A 10,984-nucleotide genomic window follows, 5' to 3' on the forward strand; every position below is an offset into this window, starting at 1 on the left:
TCAGAATAGGCTATGGAAGGAGAGATATCTTTGCTGATGTCCGATGGATCTTGATTGAAAGCAGAGAATATCAGAAAGATGTTTACCTGTGCTTTATTGACTACACAAAGGCTTTTGATTGTGTGGATCATGACAAGCTATGGACAACATTGCAAAGTATGAGTATTCCGGAACACTTAATTGTGTTTATGAGGAATCTGTACCTGGACCAAGAGGCAGTTGTTCAAACAGAACATGGGAATACTGAATGGTTTAAAATGAAGAAAGGTGTGTGACAAGGTTGTATTCTTTCACCATACTTATTCAACCTGTATGCTGAGCAAATAATACGAAAAGCTGGGTTATATGAAGAAAAATGTGGCATCAGGATTGGAGGAAGACTCATTAGGATATAACTTTGCTTGTTGAAAGAGGACTTAATACATTTACTGATGAAGAGCAAAGAGCACAGCCTTCGGTATGGATTACATCTCATTGTAAAGAAAACAAAAATCCTCACCACTGGACCAATAAACAACATTCTTATCAACGGAGAAAAGATTGAAGTTGTCAGGGACTTCATTCTTCTTGGATCAACTATCAACACTCATGGAAGCAGCAGTCAAGAGATCAAATGACGTATTGTATTAAGCAAATCTGCTGCACAAGACCTTTTGGGAGTGTTGAAGAGCAAAGATATCATCTTGAGGACTAAGGTGCACCTGACCCAAACCATGGTATTTTCAATAACCTCATATGCATGCGAAAGCTGGACAGTGAATAAGGAAGACTGTACAAGAATTTATGCTTTTGAGTTATGGTGTTGGAGGAGCATATTGAAAGTGCTATGGGCTGCCAAAAGAACCAATAGATCCATTTTGGAAGACGTGCAGCCAGAGTGCTCCTTAAAAGGCCAAGATGGCCAAACTTCGTCTCTCATACTTTGGACATATGGTCAGGAAGGATCAGTCACTGGAGAAGTATATCATGTTTGGTAAGGTGGAGGGTCAGAGAAAAAGAGGAAGACCCCCAACGAGACGGATTTTCCAAGTGGCAGCATCGATGGACTCAAGCATGGCAACAGTAGTGAGATTGGCCCAGGATCCAGTAGTGTTTCATTCTGCTGTGTATAAGATGGCTATGGGTCGGTAGCGACTCAATGGCACCTAACAACAAACATTCAGAAGTAGTTTCTGCCTTTCCTCCCTAGTTTATCTTACTCTGGAAGCCCAGCTGAAACCTTTCCAACATACGTGTACCCTGTTGGTATTTAAAATACTGGTGGCATAGCTTTCAGCATCATAGCTACACACAAGCAATCACAGTGCAACAAACTGACAGATGAATGGTGTCACTGAGAGCACATTGTTGTTGTTGTTGTTAGGTGCCATGGAATCAATACTGACTCATAGCGACCCTATGCATAACAAAATGAAACACTCCCCGGTCCTGGGCCAACCTCACAATCTTTGTTTGATCCCATTGATGTTGCCAATCCATCTCTCTGGGGATCTTCCTCTTTTTCTCCAACCTTCCACCTTACCAAACATGATATCCTTCTCCAGTGACTAGTCCCTCCTGACAATATGTCTGAAGTATGAGAGATGAAGTCTGGCCATCCTGACTTCCAAAGAGCACTCTGGCTATACTTCTTCCAACACAGATCTAATTGTTCTTTTGGCAGTCCATGACACTTTCAACATTCTCCTCCCACACCATAACTTAAATGCATGAATTCTTCTACAGTCTGCCTTAGTCACTGTCCAACTTTCGCATGCACATGAGGTTATTGAAAATACTATGGTGTGGTTGAGGTGCCCCTTATTCCTCAAACTTATATCAAACTGACATTGAGAGCATGACTGTAGTCAATTTGTTGTTGTTAAGTGCCCTTGAGTTGGTTTCAAATCATGGTGGCCCTGTTTAGAGTTTCCAAGGAGCAGTTGGTAGATGGGTTTGAATCACTGACCTTGTGATTAGCAATCCAGTGCTTATGCTACAGTGCCACACCAGACTCCACCTTGAATGCTTATCTTTTTATATTTCCTGATATTAGGGAAGTGTTCTTCCAATAGCTCTATAACTATCTTTTCTGTGATTGTCTTTGTCTCTTCCTGTTCTGGAATTCCGATTATCCATAAGTTCTTCTTCTTCTTCTTCATGTTGTCCCACATGAATCTGAGTCTTTCTTCAGATTTTTAAGTTCTTTTTTTCTGATTGTTCTTCTATCTTACTAGTATTGAGAGATTTATTTTAAAGCTCATTAATTCATGATTCCATTGATTCAGATCTACTCCTTTGACCTTTCAATGTATTGTCCATTCATGAAATCTTTGTATTCTCAATTTCTATTTATAGGTTTTGTATTGTCTCCAGTCCTTTATCTCTTTTGTTTTTTTGCTCCTGTAGTATTTCCCTGAATTCTTCCTTGTTTTTCTTGGCCTTTCTTTCAACCATTTGGAGGTACCTAAGTATCATTCTCTTGACTTCTTTATCAGGTAGGGTTCCAATGTCTTTTTCCCTCAAAACATTTTCTACCTCTTCTTCTTAGTCACTTTTTTGAACACTCTGTCTTGTTTCTTCATGTGAACATAAATGGTCTGTTGCATTTGAGACATTGTGGTGTTAATGTGTTTCTATTACAGTGATGATTATATGCTGGTGTGTTATTAGGCACTCATCAACTGCCTCCTGGTGGATGTGATTAGGGGATGGAATTGTGCATCATTCTCTGTTCACTGTTTGTGCAGCTCAATCTAGGAAGGATTTGGCTGATGTTGATTGTTGTCATTGACCACGTGTATAGTAGCTTCTATTAGCTCTTTCCTGGTGAGTAGTACAATATAGGGAATGATTGTGGCTGGACAGTCTTGGCATGGGTGTTGTCCTCTGTTAGGTAGACAAGAAGAGAAAACACACCCATAAGAGAGAAGGAAAACAAACAAACAAACAAGTAAATAAAAGCTGGGGGGTGGAGGGAGCAGGCAACACCTGGAAAAAAAATATGAAAACCAAAAAGGGAAAGAGAGAGAGGGAAAAAAAAGTTAAACCATGGAAGAAAAAAATTAAGAGAGAAAATAAAAGGAAAGGAAAAGAACTAAACACAGCTAGGGAAAGTGATGAGTAAAAGGGAAACAGATCAGAGAGTAATAAAGAAAAACCAAGGGTTGGGGGGAATCAAGAAAGAAGCATCAGCTGTTGGGAAACAAAGGCAGGAAAAAAGAATAATAAAGTATATATTTGTTGTTGTTAGGTGCCATTGAGTTAGTACCAATTTATAGCGATCTTACGAACAGCAGAAGGAAACACTGCCCAATTCTGGGCATATATGGACAGGATAAAATGCAAGGATAGGTAGAGGGAGGAAGAAGAGGAGGACAGAATAAGAAAAACAAAACAGTAAAAGGAAAAGACCGGGACAGATGCCTGACCCAGAGAGCAGAAAATCCTGGGGTCTTCTGCTAGCCAAGGACTTGCAGGGTGGATTGGCAAGTGATAAGACAGTGGTGTTTTGGCCCTAGGTGAAGTTCCTATGAGGCTGTTTTATCTGTTCTGGGCACCCAATCTGGAAGTAGTTCATGCACTCCCAGAGGGCAGTCAAGGACAAGAGGTACTGCTAGTCCTGGACTGGCCAGAACCAGTTCAAGTTTTTTTTTTTTTTTTACTTTTTTTTATTAATTAAGGTTTACAGAGCAGATGATCAGATTTATATTCAGAAAATCATATACTTCATTTCATCTCAATGATTGAAATCCCCTCAGTGTACCATCACTTATCCCACTTCCTTCCTGTGTTTCTTGTTTCCATTCCTACGTTCCCACCCTTCTGAATGATGTCTTTAGGTAAATGGTGTCCTTTTGATCTCGAATAGTTGACCATTTTATGGTATGTATATCTCACTAGTGTTATGCCCGCTATGTACCTATCCACTTCTTGCCTGAAAACTGAGCCATGGGAGTGAGTTTATTTCCAGAGCTGAAGTATGACCAAGGGACATAGTCTCAGGGTTCCACCAGGCTCCATCTGACCAGTATACCTGGTCTTCTTTATGATTTTGAGGTTTGGTCCACATTTTCAACAATTCTATGCAGGACCTTCTAATGTGATCCCTTTCATAGCAGTTGATAGTGGTTGCAGGGCACCATGTAGTTCTGGCCTCAGGATCATAGAAATTGATGTTCTCAAGGGGAAGTTTTATTAGAACATGTAATCCAAATCCAAGTCTGTAGCAGTTGAAGGATGTCATACTAAGTGTCACACATCAGTCTGAAGATCCAATCTCTGAAAGTTATTTTATCATAGCAAAAAAAACACCCGTTTCTTTGATTATTCCAGCTCTTTTAGCCTATATTGGTACTGATGTGGGGATGGATGGTAGCAGGGATCCATGCTAACAGTAATTTTAGAAGATACGTGAAAGAGCAAGACCAGAGGAAAATCATAGATTAGGTTGCAAGAACAGATATTTCCTAATCCTTGGTTAACCGGTGTTAACAGAACAAATGCCAATCAGTCATTAACAGGTTGACTGATTGGATAAGTCTCGTGCAATGTTGCAATAACACTGGAATAGGTATGGGAGCCACGACGGAACAAAAGTTTATCTTCCATTATATCTTCTAGTTGTGTTTCCTCTTTTATTTAATGAATGATTATATTTATTACAAATCTTTAATTATTTCCTTGGGAGAGACTATACTGAGTAGGTGACTACACTTGTTCCCAAGGAAGATACTATATAATTTAGATGATTTATGCAATTGGAAGGGAAATTTCACCTGAGAACAAAGTGTTGAACGTAACGACCCTGTGGTTTCCAGGGTCCTCAGATGCTCAAGCTGAGTTAAGAATATCAATACCGACAGCTCCTAGAGGTCGCACCTTGAAAACACCGTGTCAGGTAGAGGCCCGTGTTCCACATGTAAGGAACCTCAAGTCCCAGAATCCCATTGGAACTCCAAATCCCAGAATCCTGCACACAAAGCTATCCTGAATTTCCAGCGACCGATTTTGGGTGCGACCAAGTTGGGAAACGGGAAGGAGAGAACGCATATTTTGTTATCTACCATTTCTTTTTACAGAAAGGGCTCTTTACAGAGTTATAGTTACCCGATCTTTCGTATTTCTTTAATTACATCTCCCAGGAAAAGCACTCTCTTGGAATATCTGGTGGGACGATAAGCGCTTCACTTTCCCTCTCCCCCCTTTATCTGGCCTGCGTAAGAATGATTCGGCCTAGAATCGAGGCTCTCTGAGTTGGATCGATGGTTGCTCCCGCCCTACCCCGGAATGTGGGCCTTTGGAGGGAGCGAGGTGGGAGGGGCGGAGGCGGGGAAGTTCGCTCCGCCGCTGCTGCCATAGAGGCTGCGGCGGCTGCCGGGGGTGGGAGGAGCCGCTCGGTTCCGGCTGCCGAGGCGAGGAGACGTTTGGGTCGGCGCTGCGGGCGGGGAGACCTGGTAGCTAGGCGAGCGGTGCTGCTCTCGGAGATACCCGGGCGGCAGAGAACCTTGTGGCGGCTGGTGGGCCCGCCTCGCCCGCTCGGCCCCCGGCGTTGAGGCTTACAGGGAAATGCCGACCCAGAGGGACAGCAGCACTATGTCCCATCCGGTCTCAGGCGGCGGCGGCGGTAGCGGGGATCATTCTCACCAGGTCCGGGTGAAAGCCTACTATCGCGGGTGAGTGGCGCGGTGTGAGGGCGGGAGAGGAGAGGAAAGGCCAGCTTGACTTGGCCTGGAGGAAGGAGGGTGAGGGTTGAAGGTGTTGTGGGCGGGTAGGGTTGAACGGACGGCTCTGGGAACTCCGGGTGAGTGGCGGAGTGATAGGCGCCGGGGGACGTGGGCGCCGGATTGGAGGCACCCCCAGGTGTGGTGTTGGGCGCCTGGGGTCGGGGGCAGAGTGGGATCTGTGGGAGGATACTTGGGAATAGAGTATGTGCACCTGGTGGTTGCGAGAGACACCCACTGAGATTCATCAGACTATATGTCAAGTCTACATGTGTTTTGGTTGAGAGTTGAGGATTCCGAGTGGTGCCTCAGTTTAACTATTTGCTACGGTTTTAAAATAGAGCAGTGCATCGGTGTAGCTCTCGCTTTCGATTAGCAGCAGGCCTGTAGTGCCTGGTTCTGTAGCCAGATTTACCTTCATGAAGTGTATGAGCTATGGTCATGCTGCCAACATATCAGACATAGGACTTACTATTATGGTTATATTTTACATAGGACTTACTTTTAAAGAGCGAAGTCGAGGCATTTTCAGGGATGTGAATAGGTACTAAGGTTTTGCCAAGATTAGGTTGCTTATGTGTTAGTTAAAATTTAGTGAACCCATCCATCCTTGCCATTGTAAATTCAAGGACCGTTCTGTAGGATGAGCTGTAGTCCTGGTGTGGCGCTGTAGGATAAGTACTGGACTGCTAAGTACAAGTCAGCTGTTCAAACCCACTAGCCGCACCTCGGAAATCTACACAGGATCTCTATGAGTCGGAACCGACTCCACAGCACATAGCAACAAACATAGGGTGAGCTATTTCAAGGTGAGAAGAGGACGGTCCTAGGCACAAGTCTTCTGTCTGTGATCTTTCCTCATACTATTACCCAAATTAGCAGCCCTGGTAGCTAGTGGATTGTGATTTGGGCTGTTAATCATAGGTCAGCAGTTTAAATCTACCAGCGGTTCCGCGGGAGAAAGATGGGGCTTTCTGCTCCGGTAAAGATTTACCAAGCCTCGGAAAGCCTATGCAGGGTCGCTATGAGTCAGAACCTACTCCATGACACGCTGCCACCACGACCATTACACAAATTATAACGCCTGTGGTTACCAGAAATAACACCCCCCCCCCCCCCCCCCGAAGATCACTGTCTTAAATCATATTCTATCATCAGTGATCCAAAGCAGCCCCTGTTCCTTGGAATTCAGTTGTGGTTTTTGAATGCCTTTGTGATAACGTTATTTTGGAGTATTAAAAGTTACAATGTTAGTGTGAGCATAAAGAATTGAGACTGAGGGTTAACAGAAAACACAGCTGCTTGTCCAGGCAGAAGTAAATTGCTTAAAAAATGCAAGTGCCAAACAAAAACAAAAAACCACCAAAATAGAACCTCAAGTACTACAAGGTTGAAACTGCTGCAGTGCATACTTTTACATTCCTGAGAGGATCAGTGAAGATAAAAAAATCAAGTTGCCTCTCTTGTTTTAATTTCAAAGGGAAAATAAGCCCCTAAGTGTTTTATTGATTTAATGTAAGGATTCAGTAGTTTGTTTCCTGCCATGAAGCTTCTGGCTTCTATTTATTAGCTTGACTATATTTTTTAAAGACTAGATTAAATACACATTGTACAGAAGTATAAAATTACACTTATCCAGTGTTCAGAGGTCGATTTCTGGTTCTTTTTGAGGTTGCCTTTATTATTTAAGTTATAGTCTATTTCTTGATTTATCAGCTTTACAAAGTAGTTGTGAATTCCTTCCCGGGAAAGATAAGAAATTGGATGCATGCTGCTTTCTGCCTCTTTCCCTTAGTGCCTCTTACTTTTTAGGTGTTAAATGATTATATTAGTTCTTCTAGTTACCTTTATGACTTTAATTTAAATTCTTGATTTTTTAGTCTTACGTAGTCTCCCATAACTCCAACTATGAAAAATGAAATTAGTGCGCTTTTTTTCTATTAGTTTAACAAACGAATAGGCCTAGTTAGTAAATCAGAGTGATGATATACTTGTCTTTTGGAAAGAAATCAAAGTCTGCTGTACTCTAGGAACATAGGTTTCTTTTGTTTTCTAGCATATTACTCAGATTATTAAAAGAAGAGAATGAGGACATAGAACCTTTTTTAGTGCTTTGTTTTAACCTTTGGAGTGGAAAGGAGGAGATGCAGACCTACTGGATCAGTAGAACCACATGGTTGCAGACAGTAGCAGCAGCAGTCATCATTCTCCAAGATATTCAAGTGAACATTTTCTTTATTATTTTAAAAACATAGGAAGTTTTGCTAAGCAAAGACAAGAAGTAACCCCTTGCCTTTTAGTCCATTTTATCCAATAAGAGCTTTCTAAAATAGTACTTTCATTTCAAGCTGCTTTTTAAAACAGCATCAGCAGTCTCTAAATTGTATCAATTTAGGTCCTATGAAATTAAATGTTAAGATTATATGTTTATTAGCAATAGTCTAAACTGATGGTTGTGGTATTACATAGTCAGCTGCTCATTACTACAGATGAAACAAAAGTGAGTCACCAACAAAGACAGATAATAAACAGGTTGGCTAACTAAAACACCTTCCACATGATTTTAAAATAGAAAATCCTGCTTTCATACCAAGAATTGTAAGGGCAATCTGCATTTGAGAAACTTTCCCTCATATTTTCTGAATGGTCTTCCTCTGATCCCTCTTGGAGCAAAGTTTCTTTCTAGTTGTGGTTGAATCTTAGTATAGGCAGAATTATTATTTAATGAGTAAATTGCCCTCTTCTTTCAAAACAGTGTGTACTGTTTTCATTCTACTAAGTTTGATTTTAGTGAAATAGGATGTATTCCTAGATATAACAAACATATAACTTGATTTTTTTTCTAGTTTTAAGCAGGAGATTTATAGCCATGAGAATCTGATTTTATTGGAAGCCACCTAAGAGTACCTGTCTTATGTTATGTACTGCTCTTTCCCATACGTGGGGATCTGTGTAGAGAGTTGCCTTTTTCAATTATTACCTGGTGGTATTAGTTTGGGGGGAGAGAAACAGGTTGTGTTGATTAGTGATAGACTGTCATTGTATATGTACTACAGGTAGAAATTATGGGATACATATTAACAAAGAGATGTCTGGACTATTAATTTCTTTACATTATAAATGTAAGGGAAATTTTGTGAAAAGGCTTGGAAAATTTCTTTCTCAACCACTGGTGCTGATCAGTTACAACAAGCCAGAAGATTCCTTCTATGAGCATTTAGAAATAAGAAGATATTGTTAACTCCATGTGTGTTTGGAATGTAGCTGGCTCTGTGAAGAAGTATGCAAGATTTTTCTCACCATGAACAAGTCTTGGCAAGACTTGTTTATAAAAGTATTGCAAAATTATTTGATATACTTTAGTGATGGTTCTAAGGAAATAAGAGTATCTCAAGTTGAAGGTTGGGGAAAGTCAGCCGACTGGTCTTGGAGCTCCTGGCATGGCACCTAACCCTGGGATAACTGATCCACGGTTTAAGGAACCACAGTGATCTGGTGCCAAAAAGCAATTTAAAAAAGCCTCTCAGAAATTTGAATTAGAAAATATGATGATAAATAATGACGATAAATTGCTTGTTAGCATTGGGGACTGAAGCTGCAGAGTTGAGTGTCTGGAGAGGCCAAGGTGAACTATGTGCAAACTGAAGGTCTGAGCAAGCAGCAACAGGAAGCAGAGGCTAAAGAAGTACCTCTTTAGGAAACTTTTCTCTAAATGGGGGTGGGGGTGATGGTGTGGTGTGGAGTCAGTTCCGACTCATAGTGAGCCTGTACAGGGTTTCTGAGGCTGTCATAGTGAGCCTGTACAGGGTTTCTGAGGCTGTAAATCTTTACGGGAGGAGAAAGCCTCCTCTTTCTCCCACAGGAGGACTGGTAGTTTTGAACTGCTGACATTGAGGTTAGCAGCCCAACTTGTAACCACTATGCTACCAGAGCAGAGCTCCTTTTAGTTCATGATAGATTTGTAATATAATTCCCCACCTCCTACTGCCAGGTAAAATTGGAGTGTCTGACTTTTGTTATTGTTTTTTAAAAAATATAGTTGAAATAAGCTGAATTTAAAAAAATTCTTGTCTTAAGAATGGACAAAACTCCAGTTCTTGTCCTATCTTGCTAAGGATTTTACTTACATCTTACCAAAGTGTCTTTACATTTAGTTTAACAAATATTGTTGAAAACTTACTATAATACAGGCACAAGTGCTAAGTACTAGGTAACCAAAAGGATGTGTTGTTGTAGTTTAGTGCCTTGAAGTCAGTACTGACTCATAGTGACCCTGCATAGGGTTTCAGAGGCTGTCAATCTTTGCTAGAGCAGAAAGTCATCTTTCTCCTGTGGAGTGGCTGGTGTGTTCGAACTGCTGGCCTTCTGGTTCGCAGTACAATGTGTATGGTACAGAACCACTACACTTCCCAAATAGAGGATATTGTTAAGTGCTGTTGCAACTCATAGTGACCCTGTGTAGGGTTTCTCAGGAGCAGCTGGTAAGTTTGAACCCCAGACTTTGTGGTTAGCAGTACAGTGCGGATCCTACAGCACCACACCAGGACTCCAATACAAAATGTGTTGTTGTTAAGTGCCATCAAATCGGTTCTCACTCATAGTGACTCTATATAGGGTTTCCAGGAAGTGGCTGTTGGGTTTGAAATGTCGACCTTGTGGTTCAAACTGACTTTGTGGTTCAGTGCTTTCCACAGCGCCACACCAGGACCCCAACAGAGAATGTTGCTGCTGCTGTTGTTACGTGCCATGCAGTCAGTTCTGACTCATAGTGACTCTGTATGGGGTTTCCAAGGAGTGGCTGGTGAGTTTGAACCGTCAACCTTGTGGTTCAAACCAACCTTGTGGTTCAGTGCTTTATCCCACCATGCCACACCAAGACTTCAATAGACGGTGTTGTTGTTTTTAAGTGCTGTTGAGTCAGTTCCGACTCCTAGTGATCCTGTATAGGGTTTCTGAGGAGCATTGGTGAGCTTGAGCCGCTCAGCGTATTAACCCATAGTGCTACACCAGGACTCCAATAGAGGATGTTGTTGTTGTTAATAAGTGCCATTGAGTTGGTTTTGACCCATAGCAACCCGATAGAGGATGTTGTTGTTAAGTGCTGTCGAGTCAAATCCGACCCATAGCGACCCTGTATAGAATTTCCAAGGAGAAGTTGGTGAGCTTGAACCCTGACCTTGCAATTCAAACTGACTTTGCCGTCTGATGCATTAGCCCACAGCGCCACACCAGGACTCCAGTAGAGAATGTGTTGTTGTTGTGAAGTGCCATCGAATCGGTTA

At 41.8% G+C, this 10,984-nt stretch overlaps 1 protein-coding gene across 1 annotated transcript in view; it reads left to right on the forward strand.

The window, feature by feature from the left end:
- Nucleotides 1–5,324: 5,324 nt before the first annotated feature.
- The window catches only part of PRKCI (protein kinase C, iota), a 136,262-nt gene continuing 130,602 nt past the window's right edge, over nucleotides 5,325–10,984 (forward strand). The window contains exon 1 of the mRNA XM_006861825.1: nucleotides 5,325–5,654. Within this exon, the coding sequence (XP_006861887.1) occupies nucleotides 5,548–5,654 (107 nt within the window). The 5' untranslated portion in view covers nucleotides 5,325–5,547. The remainder of the gene's footprint in view (nucleotides 5,655–10,984) is intronic.

This window comes from Chrysochloris asiatica, unplaced genomic scaffold (genome assembly GCF_000296735.1).
Source record: "Chrysochloris asiatica unplaced genomic scaffold, ChrAsi1.0 scaffold00043, whole genome shotgun sequence".
In the NCBI taxonomy this organism is placed as follows: domain Eukaryota; kingdom Metazoa; phylum Chordata; class Mammalia; order Afrosoricida; family Chrysochloridae; genus Chrysochloris; species Chrysochloris asiatica.